The sequence below is a fragment of the Acromyrmex echinatior genome, chromosome 3 (genome assembly GCF_024713525.1).
Source record: "Acromyrmex echinatior isolate Ae372 chromosome 3, ASM2471352v2, whole genome shotgun sequence".
Taxonomy (NCBI): Eukaryota; Metazoa; Arthropoda; class Insecta; order Hymenoptera; family Formicidae; genus Acromyrmex; species Acromyrmex echinatior.
This window is the reverse complement of record NC_141854.1, coordinates 11,555,014-11,579,925: the sequence shown is the minus strand read 5'-3', so window position 1 is coordinate 11,579,925 and position 24,912 is coordinate 11,555,014. Positions and strand designations below refer to the sequence as shown.

General features: G+C 25.6%; 5 protein-coding genes across 28 annotated transcripts in view; 1 reads left to right on the top strand and 4 right to left on the bottom strand.

Moving 5' to 3' along the window:
* The window catches only part of LOC105150032 (uncharacterized), a 211,953-nt gene that overhangs the window by 152,023 nt on the left and 35,018 nt on the right, over positions 1-24,912 (top strand). The gene's annotated exons all lie outside the window — the stretch shown is intronic.
* LOC105150030 (uncharacterized) lies at positions 63-6,534 on the bottom strand. 4 transcript variants are annotated; one of them, XR_015544459.1, is made up of 10 exons: positions 6,048-6,362; positions 5,838-5,957; positions 3,542-3,659; positions 3,181-3,442; positions 2,994-3,110; positions 2,405-2,495; positions 2,008-2,150; positions 1,397-1,529; positions 1,043-1,181; positions 63-977 (listed from the first exon to the last, which is right to left on the bottom strand). XR_015544459.1 is itself a non-coding variant. In XM_087404272.1 (9 exons), exons 1-9 carry the CDS (start codon positions 6,222-6,224, stop codon positions 1,131-1,133), a joined length of 1,212 nt encoding a protein of 403 aa, XP_087260398.1. In that variant the 5' UTR covers positions 6,225-6,362; the 3' UTR covers positions 63-1,130. The 4 variants fall into 4 exon arrangements, 1 of the variants encoding a protein (XP_087260398.1); XR_015544460.1 differs by lacking the exon at positions 5,838-5,957 and having other exon boundaries at positions 6,048-6,534; XR_015544461.1 differs by lacking the exon at positions 6,048-6,362 and having other exon boundaries at positions 3,542-3,673; positions 5,838-5,908.
* LOC105150031 (uncharacterized) lies at positions 6,294-10,891 on the bottom strand. Of its 6 annotated transcripts, XM_087404311.1 has the most exons (10): positions 10,653-10,891; positions 10,322-10,441; positions 9,946-10,063; positions 9,517-9,778; positions 8,775-8,888; positions 8,413-8,503; positions 8,187-8,332; positions 7,733-7,865; positions 7,567-7,650; positions 6,294-7,106 (listed from the first exon to the last, which is right to left on the bottom strand). In XM_087404311.1, exons 1-9 carry the CDS (start codon positions 10,800-10,802, stop codon positions 7,600-7,602), a joined length of 1,185 nt encoding a protein of 394 aa, XP_087260437.1. In that variant the 5' UTR covers positions 10,803-10,891; the 3' UTR covers positions 6,294-7,106; positions 7,567-7,599. The 6 variants fall into 6 exon arrangements, with proteins under 6 accessions (XP_087260437.1, XP_087260436.1, XP_087260440.1 ...); XM_087404310.1 differs by having other exon boundaries at positions 6,294-7,650; XM_087404314.1 differs by lacking the exon at positions 7,567-7,650.
* On the bottom strand, positions 10,970-16,254 carry LOC147910211 (uncharacterized). Of its 6 annotated transcripts, none has more exons than XM_087404227.1 (9): positions 16,105-16,254; positions 14,586-14,705; positions 14,394-14,514; positions 13,507-13,768; positions 13,307-13,423; positions 12,895-12,985; positions 12,620-12,768; positions 12,241-12,373; positions 10,970-12,161 (listed from the first exon to the last, which is right to left on the bottom strand). In XM_087404227.1, the coding sequence occupies exons 1-9, from the start codon at positions 16,246-16,248 to the stop codon at positions 12,108-12,110; spliced, it is 1,191 nt and encodes a 396-aa protein (XP_087260353.1). In that variant the 5' UTR covers positions 16,249-16,254; the 3' UTR covers positions 10,970-12,107. The 6 variants fall into 6 exon arrangements, with proteins under 6 accessions (XP_087260353.1, XP_087260354.1, XP_087260350.1 ...); XM_087404228.1 differs by having other exon boundaries at positions 14,394-14,511; XM_087404224.1 differs by having other exon boundaries at positions 10,970-12,373.
* On the bottom strand, positions 16,342-24,907 carry LOC147910210 (4-vinylanisole receptor-like). Of its 5 annotated transcripts, none has more exons than XM_087404242.1 (9): positions 24,287-24,907; positions 23,839-23,958; positions 23,655-23,772; positions 23,270-23,531; positions 22,189-22,305; positions 21,742-21,832; positions 21,442-21,590; positions 21,037-21,169; positions 16,342-16,671 (listed from the first exon to the last, which is right to left on the bottom strand). In XM_087404242.1, exons 1-9 carry the CDS (start codon positions 24,428-24,430, stop codon positions 16,651-16,653), a joined length of 1,155 nt encoding a protein of 384 aa, XP_087260368.1. In that variant the 5' UTR covers positions 24,431-24,907; the 3' UTR covers positions 16,342-16,650. The 5 variants fall into 5 exon arrangements, with proteins under 5 accessions (XP_087260368.1, XP_087260367.1, XP_087260365.1 ...); XM_087404241.1 differs by lacking the exon at positions 16,342-16,671 and adding an exon at positions 17,860-20,966; XM_087404239.1 differs by lacking the exon at positions 16,342-16,671 and having other exon boundaries at positions 17,860-21,169.

Genomic DNA, 24,912 nt, shown 5'->3' with positions numbered 1-24,912 from the left:
AGAACAAAAAGTGCTATAATTTCATCAATCATTTGAAATAATAGTATGCTACATAAAAACGATTATTTTTGCGACAATTGTCAATGTTATAAGAAAATATATCTCACATTACGTTCTTATAGTTTATACTGGCGTAAGTCAGAGTAACTTGACGTGATAGCGTAGTTTATAGTATAACAAACTTCAGTGGACAAACAAATTCTATCTCGAAGCAATTAAAAATATCCTATAAGATAAAGCATTAGAAACTTTTCGAAAGCAATCTTCTATTTGAATGATGTGTTATATGCATATATTTTATTTGTCTTTTGCAAGAGTCGGTGTATTGACTGCTATCGTTTGGAAAATCTCACGACACACGCTGTTCACGAATGTAAGTCGGGTACTTGCTAAAATAAAATAGCATCATTTCAACTAACATGCTGTCTGTTCAATAAAACACGCAGCGATTCTCCGTGCGCGTCCCGCGATCATGTTCCAAATTTAATTCCCAAATTCTTTTGATTACTTTACCTTGGTATAAAAGGAAGTTCTGATATATGAAATACTTTAGATTTTCATTAAAGTGTTACTTTCAATTATGATAATATTGATTTCAGAAAGAACAATTTTAGTATAAGAAATAATTATGTATGTGCTTATATTAACATTATCTTGTAATTATTATGTGTATAATTATTATATATTAAATTCTTATAAATCTCTTACAATTCAATTTCAGATGTTTTAATTTCTACTTCATATTAGTAGTAGTACTTCATATTAGAGTACTTCATATCTTTCTCTTTCTCTCAATATTTTTAAATATAAGACTACTTAAAGATGTAGAATAAATTTTTTTTGTACAATAAAAATCATATGTGCAGGTAAAACGTTTATTGTCTACATTGAAAATTAGCGTTTTGTAAGGTAATTCTTTTCGTGAATTTTTACAGACTCACTAACAAAAGATCTTTAACAAGACGATGCTTGATGTGCTGTAAACAATTACGATGTTAAGTACGAACATACACAAGCTATAATATTATTTGTAATCACGTACCTTGCAATTTTCTCAATGCATATTATTGAATTTCTCTTGTAGCATTGCATATGTATTAGCATGACGAAGTATTAGCGATATTACATCGCTATTGTATAGAATAAAGTATCGTTAAATAAGACAATGATGTGGTAATTAGCTATAAAAATATAATCCTTTTTTCTATTTCTAATTTCAGAAACGGAATTAATTCTAGTTGTTATAGTAATTGAACTACAGTAGATTTGAAAATTATGCAAAATTAAATTTTATTTTTAAATAATTTACATCTTAATTGTTCATTTAATATAATAGATCTTGTATTTTAATTTGTTATTACATGTTTTTAATTTGCTATACTTATACATATATTACCGTAGCAAAACCTTCCAGCGATGCCACAAATAAATTACAGAGAACTGGTTTAAAACTTTTCATTGTACGATGCATTAAAAATAAAAATATTTTTTGCGATGATAATGGAGCAATGTACCACAATGCATTACATCTAAAGAATTCAAAATAGATTAAATTCGATTGTTGACATACATATAATTAAATATAAAATATATTTATTAATTTTGTGTTTTTATATGAAATTCGATAAAATGAAAGAAGGAAAAGGGAAGGAGAGAAAGAGGGAGAGAAGGAGAGAGAGAGGGAGAGAAGGAGAGAGAGAGGGAGGAAAAGAAGGAGAAGGGAAGGAGTAAACAGGGGAAGGAAGGCAGGGGGAAAGAAGAGGGGGAGAGACGGAAGGAGAACGGGGAGGGAGGAGAGAGAGAGAGAGAGAGAGAGAGAGAGAGAGAGAAAGAGAATTGTTATATAACACAACGATGATATTTCAATTTATATCAATATTTCTCTGTGCCTTACAAAACTTTTATTTTTATTTTTATATTTTTTTTAAGTTCAATTTTTTTTTAACTAAATTATATCACTAGTTAAAATAAAAAAACTTTACACTTAATGTTTTAATAAATACTCACGTTGCATTAAAAATGTCGTCACTATGATCAGTTACTATTTGTCCGCCAAAATTGGCCCCAAACATATAAAAAAAATGAGCCCCCACGATTGATATACTTGATAACAATTCTGCTATATTCTGTCTCGTAGATGGTTGAAGCAACTGCAGTGTTATTACACAATAAGATGTTTGAATGTAATTGTTTAACACATTGAATACGAATATATGTAAAATTTATTTGTATAATTATTAGGTGTTGGAATTAATTCGTAGCGTTTTACAAGTGATGGGAAGTACTTTCATTAATGTATTTTTTAATGCTCATGTGAAATAAATAACATTCTTTCATTAAAAAACGCTACGAATTAATTCCAACACCTAATAATTTAAGCAAAGTTATTAAATATTGTACTTACATAATATAAATTAATGCTCATGGAAACAACGCCAGTTGTAATTAAAATAGCAAATGGTATCGTAAAATATGATACAATTCGATCAAAGAATCTTTAAAGAAAAAATAAAAGGTCTTATTAATATATTAATGGAGATCATTTTGAGTTATCTCATTATAACATTTTCGATAAATATTACTTTAACTAAAATAAATATTATCTTAACTAAAATAAATATATAATAACATAAATTAACATATATTTAAAAGTGCTATAAAAATATTATAACAAAAATTGTTTCATTATAAAATTTGTAATAATTACTCTCTTCTTTAAATAAAAAATTAATTTTTGTATATTAAATATATCTTTATTTTTTCATGCAATTCGTTCAATTATTGATAAAAATAACGTATCGTAATTCGTGTTTAATCTCCTGATTTTATAATTAATACTTAATCAACTTAGTAAACAAATTCACAATATAATAATAATTTTCTGTGATATTTCATACATATAAAAATATACAAGTAAACATCATCTACATCTACAATTTTAATTATCATTTCTCTTACAATGCTTATTATTATAAATTCAATCTGATACGCACTTTAGAGTCTTCCTATGTAAATTTATAGCACGTACTATTCTATTGCAGATTATACGTTCTATTTGAGAGCTGGAATTTCGCAGCATGTTCTTGTCTAACACACGTTCTATTCGAAAGCTAAGAATTTTTTTTAGATCAAACAACAATTTCATTATATAATACATTAATCGTAATTGGATTTTCTCACCTAACAATTTTTAGCATCCCACAAACATGTTGCGCATAAGCCAAAGTTGTTGCACCAGTAGCAATCATTGTAAAGCCTCCTGTGGTAAGTGCGAAAATTTCGTGTATTATCATAAGAAGAAAATATTTTTTAGGATCGATAAAATATTCCATCGGCACGTGCGTATTACATGGTCGAGATTCATTCAATGGTACAACAATATTGAGTAAAATAGGCAAGAACTCCGTAAAGGAAAAGACGATCAGACTGGTACATAATAATACTATGAAATATTAAAATAAAATAATCTTTTAGATGAGTTTTCCAATTAAATAGATTTCGGAAGAGTTAAATAAATTCCTAAATATTTTTCCTTTCTTACGCGTAGTAATAATCGTAAAAACATTCATTATATAAGCATATTTTTCCAATATTTCGATTTCCTTCTTGTCATCTAAAGCGTTCCAGTCATTTTGTACTTCATCCATCAGCAATTTAACCTATAATCGTGATACTTAGAGCTTCAAAATGATGTATATATAATCGTAATATATATATATATATATATATATATATATTAATTTATATAAGAGTGTTTCAGAATAATCGTTAAATATTTCGTGCGCTGATAGAGCGAACTAAACTGAATCGAAAAGTCCTCTACAATTTTGCAATTTTAGCAGTAATTAACAAGATATTAATTAGTAATAAATTAGGGATGCACCAGATCATAAAATTATCGGATACCGGATATCATATATCCGGATAGAATGTGAATATCCGGTATCCGATCAGATATCCAAGAAGGCAATTTCTTCAACTCGGATATTCGACATTTTCAGGATATCAATAGTGTATAAGCATATTATAGCATCATATATATACTTATTTCCAGAACATTTATATAAGAAAAATCAACAATTTAATGATATTAAATTTCAATTGGATATATTTCCGGATACTAATAATATTCGGATATCCGGTCGGATAGTAAAAAATGCCGGTACTTTCCGATGCATCCCTATTAAAAATCGCCGAATATTGGTTTTCAATAATTTTTGCTCAAGTACTATCAATTCTACAGAAAAACAACAAGATACAAAAATTGTTTATATTCTCATAAAACTTTAAGAATTTTTTCAGAATTTTTTATCAATTTTTTTTTAGTAATGTATTTTCTTATAGGCAATTATTTTTATCAACATGAGAAAATGTGGTAAAAAATTCTAAAAAAATTCTCAGAACTCTATGAGTAGAAAATAAACATTCTTGTCTCTTGTTGTTTTTCTGTAAAGTTAATAATACTTGAAAAATTATTGAAAATATTCGGCGATTTTTATTAATTACTAACTTAACTATTGCGAAAATTGCAAAATAGAGGACTTTTCGATTCAGTTTAGCCTGCTCTACCAGCACATGAAATATTTGGCAGTCATTCTAAGACACCTTGTATACATGAAGTACAAGTTATTAATATTGACAATTTATTGTATAAATATATATTTATGTATAATATAATTATATATGTATATTCTCCTAAATCGTAATAATATTATGTGTGTAATTATGAGTATATATATATATATGTATGTATGTATGTATGTATGTATGTATACATATAGGGTATATGATAATTTTTTTGACAGAGTTTATGAACATGTAGATTAAACTGAGACGGAAAGTCCTTTACCATTTTGCAATTTTCGCAATAGCTAACAAGATATTAATTGCTAAATTTGCTGAAAATTGATCTTCAATAATTTTTTACTCAAATACTATCAACTTCACAGAAAATCTGCAAGAGACAAAAATTTTTTGTTTTCTTGTTAAGTTCTATAAAAAGAAAATAAATGATTTTTGTCGCTTGCAGTTTTTTGTAAGTTGTTGATAGTAACTCGAGTAAAACAATATTGAAAACTAATATTTGGTGATTTTTAGTAATTAATATCTTGTTAATTATTGCAAAAATTGTATTGCGAGAGTTTTCTTGTTACTTATCAAACACCCTGTATGCATTCATGCGTGCGTGCGTGCGTGCGTGCGTGCGTGCGTGCGTGCGTGCGTGCGTGCGTGCGTGCGTGCGTGCGTGTGTGTGTGTGTGTGTAAATATGTAAATAGGAGATGTAACTTTATCACTGTCAGTCTCAAGTTCGAATAAAAAGAAATCTTGTCATTTGTTATTGTTTTTTAAATAGGAGAATTTTGATTGTCAATTATCAATATATTATCAATACAGTCGATATAAATCAAATTTAAAAATACAAAATGATTCGTAAAGATAATTAATTGGAAAACAATAATTAATGTATTATCATATTTTCAAGTTTTCACATTTTTCATAAAATCATTAATTTTTTTGTAACAATGAAAAATATGTCCAATTAATTGTGTTTGGTGCAATATTACTCGCATTTGACCCAATTTAAAATTAATTTCTAAATTGAGGCATGATTGACAGTGATTTTATTCACATTATATCAATGTACTAATTTTTCCTTCAGTCTGGCATTATTATATCATTTTTAGTTTTTACGAAAAAAAATACATAAGAAAACATAGAAATAGCGATCTCCAAGTGGTCACGAAATTTTACTACGTAAAATTGGTACACTCCTTTGAAATTGAGAAAATTAAACCATTGTGAATAATTAAATCACTGTGTGTACTATGCAACTCACTTTTTTAGAATTAATATGGTAAGCGTGATACTTCATAGTAAAGATGACAGCAGGCAAAAAATGAGAAAGAAATCTAAGCATCACATTAAAATTATACTGTGATGTAAGTAATGTACAAAACTGCAATAATAACAAAATTCCAAATTATTAAATAAATAAAGTTAATTTTATTTTACATGAAATATATTTAAATAAAAAGGATTAAGTCACCTCTACAAATAAAAAGGAGTGTAATAGAATATAGACAAATATAGGTTTAATGTGTATGCACTTTGTTGTCTGAGATGGCCATAAGCCAAGACTACATAAAAGAAATATGTAGATTTTATAGTATCGTCTTCCAATAAAATCTATCTTACACTCTGACATGACTCTGACTATATTCATATGAGGGACTAGCTGTCTTTTCAGATATATTAGAAACAAGTATTTTATAGAATGCTTTTATCTTTAGAGTTTCTTTTTTCATAAAAATGGCAATAATAAAATAATTGATAATGACCATAACTGAACAATTTTCTAAGTTTATATCGCATGAAAAGAACAGGTGCGAAGTAAATTACTAATGTAAGTTAACTTAATGTAAGTTGCAGTAAACTGTTCTTTTTAATATTTAAATTTGCACATATTAAGTTTACTTTTCTTTCATTTAAAATAACGCAAATGTATCTCTTAGCAAATATCCCTCAGTTTATTTCAATTCTTTATATGGGAAGCTTCCTGACTTCTCTATTTTCTTCAATAACATACAAAATATATTAGTAATGTTTTAATATTAGCAATGTTTTAATATTATTTTTGTAATATTAAACTAATGTTATTCGTTTATAAGAAATATTTATTTTACTAGAAATATTTAGTAAATCATTATTATAAGATAGAATAGACTTTTTAAATAATTTTTTATAATATAGGAAGGAAAAATTTTTTCGCACGTGTAATAGTTCTTTTGACATTTATATATAGTCTTTTTAATTTGCAATTATGGACAAAGTTTTATGTTACAACTTTATTTTATACGTTATGTCATATTTTATTATGTTTTTATTGTTCATTCTAAATTAATTACATATTTAAGTTTATTTAAAAAACATATTGACATAGTTTCTATTAAACGAGTCTTTAATTATAATTTTTCCTATTTCAAAACAGAACTGCTAGTTGATCGTTTTCGTGTTAAATTAATGCAAATCAGCTCCAACTTTACTAGTACACACTACGAACGCATAGACTAAATTACATGACGTAAGACAGCAACAAACTGGTAAGCTGCAACATAAAGTGTGTACTTCGCATTATTGTTCAAAGTTATATCGGATTACCGGTATATTTATACTACTTCAGATAACGAGATAATTATACTACTAAAAGATACTATTTTTCATGCTTTTCAGCATCACGAATATCTGTATATACAATACGATGTAATAAACATATTTAACAAATCGACATTATTACTCATCAAATTTGTACTCAATTAATGAAGAATGTTATATAAAATAGTAATCTAGCTATACTGCTATTATTTTTTCTCTTCTTATCATATAGAATTATGAATATAGTTACAGACATAAAATAAATTAATAATAATAATTTAAAATCACTAGACGCTTTCATTTCCAATTGATTTATGATTTATTTATAGATTAATAAAGATCTCTTTATTGTTACGTTATACAGGAAAAACTATGCTGAGGATTAGATTTTTAAGTAAGATGTATACTGCTACCTGCGACTCAATTTATATTTACAACTTCTTATACTAGACAATAGAACAAATTACTGTAAAGTACGAGACTGACATACTGAAGATCTGAAACGAGAGATTTATTTTGTACACACAAAAATAATCAAATTCTACTAATTGATCACGATTAATTGAAGTAATTAATTACTGTTGCAAAACCTTCCAACGATGGGATAAATATGCCACCCACGGATATGGCAGTACCTTTAATGGTTTGTTGCATCATGAATAATAGTAACTTTTGTGCATGGAGTGGAGCATCATACCATTGTGACACATATCTATAAATATATGAACACAATAATTAGTATTGTGTTTATATAGTCTAATATAACTTTTACACAGTTATTATAATATATAAATAAAATATAATGTATATTAAAAATGTACATTTTTCACGTTTTACATTTTATCTTTTCAAATTGTTGAATAAAATCGCCAATAAACAATATATATATGTTACAATTAATTTCAATATTACTTTTTATATAATATAAATAACATTAAATTTTTTTGTTGTTATGAGAATACGTTAAAATTTGTTTATCTATTAAACTAGCAATTTATTGTAACTTACAAATTGCTATATACAAAACACTCACATTTTGTAAAATACATCTGTACTCTGATCTATCAGTTTCTGGCTAGTATAATTGCCAAAAAATATATAACAAATATGACCAAGAACGAATAATACGGCGGTAATACATTCTTCTAAATTGGATAGATATTGTGTAGCGAAAAAGAGCTGTGATAAGAAAATAGGAATGCTTTATAATCTTACAATGATTAATCGTATATACAAATATTGTAGGATAACAAACTTACACGAAGTAAATTAGTAGTTAAAGAAGTAACTCCCAAACAAAGTAAGAAAAAATATGAAATAACAAAGCCAGATCTTAAAAACTCGACGAATCTTGAATAACACAAACACTTTGATAATAAATTATATCAATCTAATTATTTTTATTATAATTATATCAATAAAATAGTATAATTTTTTATTGCAATATAAACATTTTTTTAAATAAATTATTATATGTTATTCGCACTTATTCTTCTAGTAAAAGTTAATGTTAATTGAAACGTTAAATATATTTGAATAAATGCATGCTTCCTACAACAGATAATACATATGAAAGAATATCATGCTCTACAATAAATACAAGTTTTGAAAAGATACTAACTGTGTAGCTCTCCTGTGAATGTGAATAGCGCTTATTATTTTTGTACAATATGGACAACATCTTTTTGATGTCATTATATTGAGTACTTCGTCAAACACATGCTCTATTCTGTAACTAAAAAATCTGATGTGCACCAAATTAACTTCTCTCATTATATATAAAATCAATTAAATTAACTTTGCCTAACGCAGAATTATATTGTGAAACGTAGAGGAAAAAGTGGTATTATAGCACTCCACTTACATACACATATTTTATATTTGAGCGTGTTCTTTGTTATTTAACATTTTTATTTTATAATTAACTGTATGAATATACATATATAATATAATGAATATACATATATATGAATATACATATGTAATGATATGTTCAAGTAAGTTTAAGAAGAATGAAGAAGTATGTGTAATTAAATAATAAAAAACGTTTTAAAATGTTTGAAAGTAAAAATGCGTTATAAATAAATGCTGATTCTTGTGTATTGGCCTCATGGTATAATAGTGAACTACTAAACAAATAATTCCATAAGCTATTAGTAAAAGTTGTCGCCCAATAGTGGAGATATTAAAACGATATCTGGCCACATAATACCATCTTCTCCTCTAACTCTAGTATATCGATAAATATTAATAAATAAAACTTATTTATAAAACATATTTATTTTATATTCAATTTTCAATACTATAGTATAATTTCAAAATAATTTTGTTGCGAAAACAATCCAGTTTAATTTATAGTTTACCTAGCGACTTCAAACATGCCTACGGCATGTCGTACATACGCTGTAAATAAAGACTCAGTAGAAATTACAATGGTGAATCCTATAAGAGCAATTAAATCGATATGTAATAAAATTGGAAGATAATATTCCTGTTGATCAACAAAGTATTCTGCAGCTAATGGTATGTTATGCAGCCGTGATTCATTTTGTGGTGCTACGATGTCGAGAAAATTTGGTATAAATTGAATAAAAAAATAAGAAAACAAACTAGAGTATACAGACACTGAAAGTACGTAAAGTATAAATATGAATAAATTTCGTATATTTATTGTATTAATCAATAATATAATTTTGTTCTAATATATATATATATATATATATATATATATATATATATATACATGTATATGTATACATATATGTATATAAATTCGTCAAAAATTATCTTACGTGCAAAAAACAACGTATAAAATCGTCCAAAACCAGAATGCTTTTTTATAATTTCAATCTCGGTATCAGTTTTTAATAAATGCCAATCGCTTATAACAGTCTTCATAAGATTTTTTACCTATGTATATATTAGGTGTTGGAATTAATTCGTAGCGTTTTTAATGAAAGAATGTTATTTATTTCACATGAGCATTAAAAAATACATTAATGAAAGTACTTCCCATCACTTGTAAAACGCTACGAATTAATTCCAACACCTAATATGTTTTCAGTTTTATTAATTAAACTTAAAAAGAGATATAATCGATAGAAGATATATTATAAAAATTTTATATATATTGTCTTATAATAAATCTCATAATTATTGTTGACTTACTGTTTTACTGCCGAAACAGAAAGAAACATACTTTAAAACAAACACCATGCAAGGTACTGCAAATGATAGAACCTTGAGTAGAAGCGCCAGATTGTATTCAGTTGTGATAAATTTCAAAAACTAAAAATAATTATTGCTTGTTTCATCAAAATTGAATAAATTAATTATTAAACCTATACACATAAAAAATGTATTGATAAAATAACAAAAAAATATAAATAAAAATATATTAACTTATGTAAGGATGTGCGAATCGCTACATATGAATATGTTTCTACTAAAGTCATATTAAAATTATTTCTGAATATTGATGTAATTAATACTTGTTTACCTGAGTAATAATAGTAGATGTCAGAATAATAGAAGAAATTATCCATTGAATCTTTTTCATTGTTGAATTTTGATATGGCCACAAACCGACTGAAGATAAAAAAATACGATGTATATTATAATAGCGATATATGTTTCCTGCAAGATCCATATTCGTTTAATGGGTGAGAATGTTTATTCATTCGCCATTCAAGATGAATTCTTATGATTATTCAGATCATTTTATTAAGTCTATAGACTTTCAATTTCTATTATATTATACAATTCTCAAATTGCAGTTATTCAAAATTGCAATGCTATTAAAAAAAAGATACCACATTTTTCTTCCTTTTCTTTAATTGAGTGTCTTCAGCAATGTATTTTTTTATAGTGATTAAAGGTAAAAAGAAAAAAGTTACAATTATTTAAATTGCTTAAATTACTTCGTGCTCTAAAGCAACGATTATAGCAATGTTTTTTTCCTTCACTAAACTAATGCTCTTATCCTTTTTTTTTACTGACGCAAGCGCAGTAGGCAGCGAATGGGACATCAATGTCGCCCAAACACAATACATTCGTATTTAGTTCGTCCTGAGAACAACACCTTTTCTTATTGCTCGATTTAGTTCTAAAACTTATTGTTAGTGAATACTCGTGAAGTAAAGTGCATTTTATTTTTCACATTTAACTATCATTTTTAACATAACATTTGTATTATATTAAAATAAAAACAGATTATTCGAAACTTAAAAAATAATTTTATTTCAAACAGATTAATATATTTAAATTTTTATTTCAAATAGATTGATACTTTTTAATTATTATCTTCTGTAATCTATTTTATAGAGAATCTATATCAAAAGTATTGTGAAATATTTGCAAATTGACAATCCTATTATTATCACTATATTTATGTGCAAACAAAGTTGTAGACAATAATTTTATAGGCAAACAAAATCCTCCCCTTTGTTGATGTTTATACGTGAACCATTATTCAATATTATATTTTCAAATTCTTTTTCTATTTAATTACTATTTTTAAAATATAACTTATAAGAGTGTGTAATAGTGGATAAATAAAAACGCTAATTGGATACGTATTTGATTTCAATAAATTTTGAATATTTTTTTTAGTGCTAGTTTTTTATATTATAATCCCTAATATTTCAAAATTGTATCATTTTAATGTAAATTTTAATTATTTAATTATAGTAATATTAAACTATATATGGTATAATTAAAATTAATAAAAAAGCGTTAAAAGTGCAAATTATGATTTATTAATATAAAATATAATATAATTTATTTTTATTAATATAATATATAATAATAATAATAATAGATAAAAATGGTCTGTTGAATTAATAACATAAATAGTCTTCCCAACTTAATGTTTTTGATCTAATATAAAAAATTCTAAAGGTAACTATTATTTTCGATTAGAAATCACTATGTTTCCACTTTTTTTTTGTAAGTTTCATTGTTGTATAGAATAAATTATTGTGAAGTAAGATAGTGATAGGCTCGCAAGCTAAGAAAATAAATTCATCATTTTGGAGAAAACTGTATACAAAAGTAAGATTTATTATTACATCCATGATACAAGTTACCGTAGTAAATAGTTCCAGTGACACACAATACAGGTCACCCACAATAAAGTTGCAAGATTTTATGCTTCTTTGCATCATGAACAGTAATAATTTTTGCATTTGCACAGGCACCACATACCACTGAGTATCGTATCTAGAAATTATCAGAATATTCTCGTATTTCATTGCACTAAAAAGAAACTATTCAATTCATCGCACTTCGTGCATTTAAACATAATTGACGAGAATGTCGTTATAATTGTAAATATTTGCTTATTAATTTCAGTAATTCTTTATATTCGCCTATAATATTATTAATAGCATTTGATTTATTATGAAAATAATTCTAACGTAAAATATTGAAATTACATATATATAATAATGTTTCATCGGTACTTACGTTTTTCTAAAAATTCCTGTACTACTATCTATAATTTTCTGTCCCATGTAATTACATATAAACAAATAGGAAAACTGAGCAAATACAAATACTACATGTAGTGGTATGAGATCTTTTCTTTCATCCGGTAAAATGGTAACTTGACAAAGCTAAAATGTATTGAAAAAATTTGTATTATATTTATATTCTTCATGTACTCGAGTATAGACATGAGAATACTTTTATTAACATTATTACGATTAATTTATAGTGTTAATAAATTATTTTTTACTTACACGGAATAAGTTTATACTCAAAGAAGCTACGCCCAGAATACTTAGAATAAAATATGATAATGATAATGTAGATGACAAATATTCAAAATACCTTTTAAAAATTTTTTATTGTATCATTAAAAATATTTGTTATAAATAGTTGCGAAAAATCAAAGCATAATACGCAAATTAAATTAATAATAAAATTATGAGGATAAATAAAAATCGAAATATTCGTAATAATGGAAAATATGAAAAATATTTATAAATTAATGCAATAAAAATTAAACAAAAATTTTTCTTTACTAAAATGCCTATAATAGACATTAACAGAAAAATAAAAAAGAGTTTTTTTAAATAATTGAAAAAAAAGAAATAATTTTAAAAAATCAAAACAATATAATATTATTAATAAAAGTAATAAATTACCAACTCGAGAGTTCTTTGATGAAGCTCTACAGCCTCAATTAATTTAACACGGATAATATTTTCTTTATTTAAAGTTAATGACATTGATACGCTCTTATCCAATGCACCTATTATTCGACAACTATACAAATGTGGAATAGCCAATAATTACTAGATTAGTTATTTTTTTATGCTATATAAATTTTCAGTATATAATTATTTTACCTAACTATTTCAAACATGCCGCAAGCATGATAAAAATACGTAAGAGCCAAGGTCTCCGTAGCTAAAACAATCGTAATTCCCATAACAAGAGCTACGATTATGTGCAATAATATTGGATAAAAATATTTTTGTTCATCCAGAAAATATTCTACTAAAAATGGTAGTTGCCGCGTGCGTGATTCATTTAATGGTGCCACAATATCAAGAATATCTGGCAAAAACGGTATTGAAATGTAAGCAATAGTGGGAGGATATACTACGCCTGAAATCATAAAAAAAAAGTGTTACGCTGTAAGAAATTACGAATAAGTCATCCCCAGAAAATTAAAATATTTCTACTTCATATGTTGTATTTGGTTCGGTTGGAAACTGTGTTGGAAAACACAGTTGGAAAATTTGTGTTAAATTTATCATATTTCATATGTCTCAAACAATTTATTTAAATTTTTGTATTAATTTAATACAAGATAAATATGTTAGAAAGTAACACAAATATTACATAAAAGAAGTTAACACAAAAAATGAAACTACAATGAAAATACAATTTATAAGTATTTCTTCATTAAAATTTAAATAAAATTGTAATAATATAATATGTTAAATTAACATATTTAAATAAATTTGACATTTAGTATATCAAACAAACACATTTTATTTATGTATCTCAGAATCTTTGTTCTAACAAACACTATTTATATGTTACTTGTTCATTCATAAATTGTATTATCTTAACACTAAGAAATGTTGAATATTAATTTAACAAAATATTAAAATAATAAAATCACATTATGTTAAATTAATACTCGGATAAAAATTCGACACAAAATTTCAACAAGGATTTGAGTAAACATTTCTAACATACAAAATGTTTTTACTGTGTATCCTACCCACAAATGTGTACATATATCTTCTTGCAATCTTGGCATATTTCCGTATTATTTCAATTTCTTCTTCTTCTTGTAACACATTCCAATCAATTCGAATGTGTTCATTTAATTCTTTAATCTGCTTCATGTGTTGTTAAGTTTATTAAGAAAACACTCAGATAATCGGTAAATTAATTTCAAGTAACAACTTACCCTTTGAGATTGTATACAAAAAGTACTATATTTTAAAAGATAAACTATGGAAGGAATAGCGAACGACAAATCGGTCAATATATATGCTAAATTAAATTCCATTGTAAATAATTTCAACAACTGAAATCATAAATTGTCTACATGTTATCGAGTTAACAAAACGATTTCTTCTTTTATCAATTAAGAACACAAAATGTACATTTCTTTGAATAAATCAAAGAATTACATTTATATAAATAATCCTTTACGTATTATGTTTTATTAAGCTTTAAATGGCTTATTCATATTTTTCAATTTTTATTAATATTTTTAACATAATTTAAAAAAATATTCTTATTCAACAACATATTACGCAGAGCACATATTATTGTTCGTATATATTTGCAAAAATAATTTATTTTCCACTTATTAGAATTTAGTTATTTGAATATAAAAATATCAAAATATAACAACTATATCATTTGTAACTTGAACAAAATATATAATTAAAGTATATATTTGCAAGATCATACTAGAAACACCATTTTACAACATGAGTGTGAATAGTTATTTTCGGCATACTTTTGCGTGCCAAAGATGAATTTGTTGGCAAAAGTTGGTTATCACGTCATAATTTTGAGAAAATGCATTAAAGAGGTAAAAAACGACAATTTTAAATCTTTAAAACGTTATAAAACTAATAGCAAATTTTTTTATTTAATTTTATTATTGCCAAATTAAAGTACCAACTTTTAGCTTTAAAATGCATTTTCATGTTAATATCATTTTTTGTGTCCGAGACAAGCAAATTAAAAAAAAAAATAGTTGCTTTCCTTATGTAACAGTGTTCGACAAACTTTAACTTTCTTTTCATCAAGAGTGTGATAGTCATTTTCGACGTATTTTTTCCTGTTGAACATAAATCCAACGAAAGTTGACTATCATGTCAAAATTTTGAAAAAAATGGCGTCGAAAGGAATCACATTTTGGATAATCAACTGCTTGTTATAACTGAGTGCCAACTATTCGAATTCGTGTTTAGCAAACAGAAAATACATCAGAAATAACTATTCACACTCGTCTAGCGAAAAAGGTCAAATCATTTTGTTTATAGTGTTATTATATATACAACCTTATGTTTTAATGAAATAATTCTAATGTTAAAAGTAATAGAACTATAATATAACTAATATTTTTTTAAAATTATATAAAAAAACTTTAAAAACAAATTACAGAACATATATAAAAAGTATTTATATACATTCAAATTTAGCTAATAGAATTATTGTGCTGTGATGTAAAAAAATAAAGTTACCTAATACTTTGTATAAATAAAAATATTATAACTAAAAAAATGAGCAATTAAATATATTATAAATGAGTTGTTTAAAGATAACAGATTATTGTATAATGTGGAGAATACGATATATGTATGTAAGATTATAATCTAATAAAATACTGACAATACATTATTATATGAGTATCAATATTCTACCTACATGTAAATATAGTTCTATTTTGAATATTTTGTAAATTATACCTGAGCAATTATTAAAAATAGAATCGTAAAGATGAAGAAAATTATGTGAATTCTTTTAAAGAATGAGTCACCATATGGCCATAGACCAAGTAACAATAAAAAGATTCGATTGAGTTTATAGTAGTGATATCCAAGAAATTCCATTTCTCTTTGAGAAGTTTGTTGCGTACGCTTGTTTAAAGTGCTTTGGTCTCTTTCACTTCAGCAGCATTCAGCAATACTCTTTATTAGAAACTGTTTTTCCTTTTAGAAAAACTTTCGTCTATAGTTTCAGATATTAACCAATTTTGCAAATTCCAATTTAATGTAATTGTATAGCTATACAAAGTGCGAAAATAATGATGAAATGAAGAAAATATTCAAAGCACGATAAGAAAAGTGGTGTTGACAATTATGTAAATTATGCTCTTATACAATTCTATTAAATAAATTTTATCAAAGTGTTTCTTGGAACTACTTTATTTTATTTGTTACCTACGCAAGCGCAGTTATAGTTACTTCCCATTTCACTTGATGTATATTCGTATTCTCTTGCTTGTTGTGCATTTATACGTTTCGTAATTTTATCTATAAGAAATACAGAAATATAATTCTACAAATATATATATGTACACACACACACACACACACACACACACACACACACACACACACACACACACACACACACACACACACACACAAAATAAATATTAAATTTTATATTAACCCTTATGTTACCACCCGGGGTACCCGGGTACCCATGCAGAAATTTTGAGGTAAAACTGTCGTAAACTTGAAAATAAATTTATGTATTGGATGAATATTGATTTATTAACATTTCATAGAGATATTTCGAGCAAAGTACAATAATAAATTCGTATACAGTAACCTTTATAATCCTCTGCAGGTATAAGATTTAGGCAGCCGCACTATCTGGGTACCCCAGGTGGTCATTAGTGTGGCATTTTTTGGGTGGTAACATAAGGGTTAAAATGTATAAAATAGTATAATTATAAATATTTATAATTATTAATACAACTTTAACACTTTAGTACGGGAAGTAAAGTAATAAAAAAAATGAAATAATTGCAAGAAAAGATACATTTACATTATTTGGTACGTAAAATACAAATAATATTTTTTAATGCTTATGATTTGATAATTACAAAATTGTGTAGTTATACAATTTTTCGGTTATATTATATGTACACTATTATTAATTAAAACTTTTCTTTATGTACGTATGTTCTTATATTGAAAATAATATCATATTAAGAAAATAGTATTATTGTGGCAAATATTATAAGATATAGAGACTACCTAGTACACAATTTTTTAAACTTCTTTATATTATAAATCAATTTCTGCGCGTGTAATGATATCAGATGTCATTTAGAATTATATTTAAAAATATAACGATATATTATTATCAATTATTGTGTAATAGTTATGTATCCTATATATATATATATATATATATAGGATACATAACTATTACTCCTATATATATATGTATATGTATATAGTGTATATATATATATATATATATATATATATATACACTATATACATATACATATATACACTATATATATGTTTGATATAATAAGTAAAAGAATAAAATTGCCTTATAATAAAAGAAATTTCTCATAAAGCATAATATTTTCGACATAAAATTTTTTAATGTCGTAAACCCATGTGAGACCTCGTTTCGCATGGATTTATAACTTTCCACACTAAGCGTGGTTTAACCCAAATTTATTTGTCTTTTCAGTGAAGTTGTCGAAGGAAAGGGCGAAAACTAATGTTCACAGATATACTTAACAACGTAAAACAAAGTTCATCTATTTGTAATTTTCTACGATTGTCTATTCCATAGCTCCTTCATCCTTGCTTATAAGTTTCTAAAATCTCAAAATAATATACCAAAATATGAACCCTGAAATATTTGCAGAATGTAAAAGCAACATTTACTTTATCTATTTGGTAACATTACAAAATAAGTTTCGACTCGCGAGTTGCGATCCCTGATGCTCTCACGACACAATAAGTTACTACGTTCAGTTCGCGCTTTACACTCGAATTCCGGTTTAGGTTTTCCGTCATCACAAAATATATAGTATATTTAAAAGATAATATCGCGTGAAAAAATAAGTTAAAATTAAAAATTCATTTTTTTTATATATTAGATCTCGTGCGATTGTTCTCTATGTCTCTATATCATGAATTTTAGAATATATGTATATTTTATATGTTTTATCTTTATAATTGTATCACGTATTAAAAAAGTGTACTTTATTATTTCATCGTTTATGTCATCGTGAGATATTTCATTAATAAATAAACATTTAACATATATACTTATTCTTTATAATATTCACATACATACATTTAAAATCTGTACTATTATCTATATAACCAACTGGGGAACGTAAAAATGATAATGTAAAAGATCGTTTGGATCAGTTTCAATTTAATTTTGTATAATTACAGGTCAAACAGTAATCCAATTCAATCTATAATACTCTGATTCCGAAATAAGTCCATATCTGATCAACATACATTTCTACTCATATGTTGACAACGCTGAAAGACAGATCTTGATTCTTTTTTTCAGTATACATATATTATTTATTACTTTTGTCCAATACATCAATATTATAAAACAAATGCGAATTAATAGTTTTGCTTTTTATTTAATTAAACTAGTACACACTCGTATTTAAGATGAAATAAATATGAAGTTTGGCAAAACAGAGAAAGAAAAGTGTAATCCAGCAATGATGAAGAAGGTATTGTATAATAATAATAATAATAATAATAATAATAATAATAATAACAACAACAACAACAACAACAACAACAATAATAATAATAATAATAAATATGAAGATTATGTTTATTGGGAATAAAAAATATTCTTTACATTAAGACTGTATAAACCATTATTGTTCCTTTTCTAAAAGCAAAAGAAGGTAATTGTCGCAAATTACTTGTATTTCCTCAGGTGTCTTATGTTCCACAAGTGATAGTACCTTTATCTTTTTTTCTTATAATATAAGTTGCGGCGTGATAATACACTTTCATTGCTAACAGTTGTACATTATGAATCGTTATTCGATACATTTCTAAATTTTTCTTCAATGTTAAATACTACTATTACTAAAATATTATCAAAATAATAAATAAGGAAAATCGGGGCTTTCGGGAATCGGACACCTTTTTTTCAATTGCAATTTTCATTAACAAAGTAAACGATTTTAGTCAAATGATTATTAGCGTTTTATAGAGTGATTATAAGACTACAAATAAAAAGTTGTGGTATTTGCAACTTCATTTCATTCATATACAAAAAGTAATGTGATCTCGGAAAATGAAATCTTAAAAATGCCGGGGCTAAACGGACACAACATTTTTCTGATGCAATATGAAATAAAAACACATTATTATGTGATCAAAAAATTAAAAACTGCACCTAGAGAAATGTTTCTTCGATTTAAAAAAATATTTCTTTGCTATACGGTTAAAAAAAATTTTCTTTGATTTGTGAATGTCATTTCTTTAATTTAAAGAAATTATATTTAAATTAAATAAATTTTATTCAAATCATGATTTGAACGTCATTTCTTTGATTTAAACATAATTTCTTTAAATTAAATAAATTTTATTTGATTAAAAAAAATAATATTTAAATCAAAGAAATGACGTTTACAAATCAAAGAAACAAAGAAAAGAATTTTTTCTTTAAACATATAGCAAAGAAATATTTCTTTAAATCGAAGAAACTTTTCTCTGGATGTGTATTAAATTTTATTTCGAATCATTAATTTGAATCTTCTGATTCTGTATCAGACAAACTTTTTTTCAAATTTTTTCGCCGTCGATATAATTTTCATATTATCCTTTTTGACGGCTAGCACAACTCTAGACATTCTATTTTTATCGATGGGATCAGTTTTACGCTTGTAATTGCAAACCATGCTGTGATTAATATAAAAATATGGTAAAAATATTGTGAATAAAAATCGAGGTTAGATGGTTTCATGCCCATTTAACTCCAATAGCTTGATGTTCTCTCAACCCCGAATGTTATAACTTTCGACAAATAAAATTTAAATAATTCTGAAAATGGAAGAAATAACATCAAGACCGTGTTCAGAACACATTTTTACATAGATTTACTTACTTGAACACTTCTGAATTTAAAAAATAACAACCAGGATACATATTGTCCGGACGTTCGAAAAATTACTTTCGGAAACACATTTGACTATTTAAACATAACGCGGCACCTAAACTAACCAAACTTCGTTGGTAAAGAAGACACGCGAGATGCCATCTACAATATAAATTGGGAACTCATAAGATGTATTTTTGCCACTCAAAATTCAAATGCCAGCTTAGCCTTGGTGTCCAATTAGCCCCGGTTTCCCCTACACATAGAAAACTAATACATAATCGTTTCAAACAACATTTTTGAATATTTAGTGCTATAATCTATTATACTTTAATGTTATACTCTAATAGTCTACTGTTTCAAAATTGTTTCATTTTAATGTAAATTTTAATTCAATATTAATGCAATAGTAGATAATATGTCACTACATATGGCATAATTAAAAAAGGAGCTCAGTGTAAATTATTATTTATTAATATAATATTTGTAAATAAAAAATAGTCTGTCGAATATAAATAACATAATATAAATCGTTTTAAATCTTCAGCTTAATATTTTCGATATAATACAATAATATTGTAAAGGTAGCTATCATTTTTTAATAGAAATTACTATTAAACCCACTACGTTTCCATTCTTTTTACAAGTTTCATTGTTGTACAGAATAAATTATTGTGAAGTAAGACAGAGACATGCTCACAAGCTAAGAAAATAAATTTGTTATTTTGAGGAAAACTAAAAGTAAGATTTATTATATCCGTGATACAAGTTACCGTAGTGAACTGTTCCAGTGACACAAAATACAGACCACCCATAACAATGTTGCATGACTTCACGCTTCTTTGCATCATGAATAGTAATAATTTTTGCATTTGCAAAGGCGCCATATACCATTGAGTATCATAGCTAGAAATTATCATAATATTCTTGTATTTCGTACATTGTACTAGAAAAAAAAATTATTTAATTCATCGCGCTTCGCGCATTTAAATGTGATTGATACCCTTATAATTTTAAATATTTGCTTATTAATTTCAGTAATTTTTAATATTTGTCTACAATATAATTAATGACATTTGATGTATAATAAAAATAATTTTAATGTGAAACATTAAAACTTTAATGCATATATAACTATACTGTATATATATAATATACAATGGTTCATTGATACTTACGCTTTTCTAAAAATTTCTGTACTACTATCTATAATCTTCTGTCCCATAAAATTACATATAAACATATAGTAAAAATGACTGAATACAAATATTATGTATAATGCTACAAGATCATTTCTCTGGTCTGGTGAAATGATAATTCGACAAAGCTAAAATGTATTAAAAGGAAACTTGCTTTATATTTGCATTCTTTATAACATTATTTACTAAAGGAAGTAGATCAGATACATAATGAAAGTACATTCATTAAAACATAATTAATATATGATGTGCAAATCAATAAATTAATTTTTTACTTACACGGAATAAGTTTATACTCAAAGATGCTACGCCAATAGTAATTAGAATAAAGTAGGATAACGATAATGTAGATGTTAAATATTCAAAAAACCTTCAAAAAATTTTTTATTGTATTATTAAAAATATCCGTTACAGATAATTACGAAACTTCATAGCACAATGCAATGGCTATGTATTGTATAATGACAAATTTAATAAAATTATGATTAATAAAAATCGAAATATTCATAATAATGGAAAACAAAACATATTTCTAAATAATGTAATAAAATGTTAAAAATTTATACAAAAATTCTTCTTTCTTTACTAAAATGCCTATAATAAAATAGAAATTAAATAGAAAAGTAAATCTAAAACTAAAAAAATTTTTTTTAAATAATTAAAAAAGAAAAAATTGTAAAAAACAAATAGAGCTAATATTATTAATAAAAGTAGTGGATTACCAACTCGAGAGTTCTTTGATGAATTTCTATAGCGTCAATTAGTTTGACACGGATTGTATTTTCTTTATTTGATGTTAATAACATTGATATGCTCTTATCTAATGCATATATTATTCGATAACTGTAACAAATGCAACATAGTCATATGTCAAATAATCATATGTAATTACTGTATTAATCTTTCTTTTTTATTTATACACATATATAATCACACATACATAATACACACATACATACAAGGTTTCTTAATTATTAACGAAGTATGTAGGTAGAGAGAATTAAACAAGGAGAGATTATCTGTTCTTCACTTTTAATCAAACTTGCAATTGTTAGAGGAGCCTACCAAATGAACATCTGTAAAGCCATTCCTATTAATGGGATTAACTTAGAAGCCGAGTAATGAGCCATTTAAAAATATCAAAAAATCTGAAGATAGTAAAATATCTCGGAAAGTATGCATTTTTGAGAAAAATATCTTAGATAAAAATGGTATAGTTTAATAAAATGTATTTACTGGCTTTGGTTTAATCTTGGGAGGCATCGTCAACCTTGACTTGGCCTTGGTCAAATAAAACCAAATAAAATCAGTAATCATCAGTAATACATCTAATTAAACTCTACCATTTTTGTCTAAGACATTTTTCTCAAAAATGCATACTTTCTGAGATATTAAACTGAGATATTCAACTTTTCCAGATTTTTGGTATATTTTTAAATGTTCATAACTCGGCTTCTAAGGTCCATTAGCGGGAACAGCTTTACAGATGTTCATTTGGTAGGCTCCTCTAACATCGCTGCAAGTTTGATCAAAATCAGTGAAGCAGAGTAACCTTTCCGTGTGAGTCAAAAAATCTTGTATACCATTTTGCAATTTTCATAATAGTTAAAGAAAAATTAATTACTATATAAAGATCACGTATTCGCCTGGCCTATATTTCTAAATATAAGCACACATTGTAAAATGATGCAGGACTTTTCGACTTATAATTAATTTAGTCCGTTATATACCTACACACGCTTTGTTAATAATAATTATGGGGCACACCGTGTATTAAATTTTCATTATATGTATATAATCCACTTACCTAACTATTTCAAACATGCCACAAGCATGATAAATGTACGCAAAAGTCAATGTCTCTGTAGCTACAACGGTCGTAATTCCCATAATAATCGTTACGATTGTGTGTAATAATATTGGATAAAAATACTTTTGTTCATCCAGAAAGTATTCTACTAGAAATGGTAATTGCCGCGTGCGTGATTCATTTAATGGTGCTACAATATCAAGAATATCTGGCAAAAATGGTATTGAAATGTAAACAAAAGTAGGAAAATAAGTTAGACCTAAAATCATAAGATATCTGAAGTATTATTTCTGTAAGAAACTAAGATTATTCCATGAATAATAAAAGTTATTCATAGAAAAATAAAATTTTTCTATTTGTATTTTTTGGTTCGGTATCCTACCCACAAATGCGTACATATATCTTCTTGCAGATTTGGCGTATTTTCGTATTATCTCCACTTCTTCTTCATTTTGTAACACATTCCAATCAATTTGAATGTGTTCAATCAATTCTTTAATCTGTTTCATAGGTTATGTTTATTAAAGAAAAAATAATCGATGAATCAATTTCAAATAACAACTTACTCTTTGAGACTGTATATAAAAAGTACTATATTTTAAAAGATAAGCTATGGAAGGAATAGTGAATGACAGATCGGTCAACACAAATTCGAAATCGTATTCCGTTGTAAATAGTTTCAACAACTAAAATCATAAATTATATACATAGCATCAAGTTGGAAAAATGGTCTTTTTCTTTTATTAATCAAGAATATAAACGGCTTTTATATAAATTAAAAGAATTACGTTTATATAAAATAATTCTTTACATATTTTGTTTTATTAAACTTTAATTAAGATTTATTCACACAATGTTTTAAAATTTTTATTAATAATTTAAAACAAATTTTTATTCATTGGCGTATTGAAAAAAAATTGTTTGTTATATACTTGTAATAATAATTCATTTCTATTCATTGAATGGAATCAATAATCGTTAGAGTTGAAAATATCAAAGCGTAAGTATTTATACCTGAGCAATTATTAAAAATAGAATCGTAAAAATACAAAAAATTGGGTAAATGCGTTTAAAGAATGAGTCACCATATGGCCATAAACCGAGAGACAATAAAAAGATTCGATACAGTTTATAGTAGTGATATCCAAGAAATTCCATTTCTCTTTGAGAAATTTGTCGCTTATTCAAAGTGCTTTGGCCTCTTTCACTTCAGTAGCATTCAACAGTACTCTTTATCACATACTACTTTTTCTTTTTAGGAAAATTTCCGTCTATAATTTCAAATATTATCTAATATAAAAAAATTCTAGTTTAATGTAATAACTATATAAAACAAGAAAATAATAACAAAATGAGGATAATATTCAAAGTATGATAAGAAAAGTGGCTATGTAGGTGTTGGCTGCAATTATGTAAATTATGCTTTTATACAGTACTATGTATCATTCTATTATGTTTTATCAAAGTGTTTCTTGGAACTATTTTATTTAATTTGTTACCTACATAAGAGAGCGCAGCTATAGATGCATTTTACTTTACTTAGTTTATCAGTATTCTTCTGTTTGTCGCGTTTCATGTTTTGTAATTCAATTCATAAGAAATATAGAAAGATAGCTCCTATATATGTGTGTATATATATA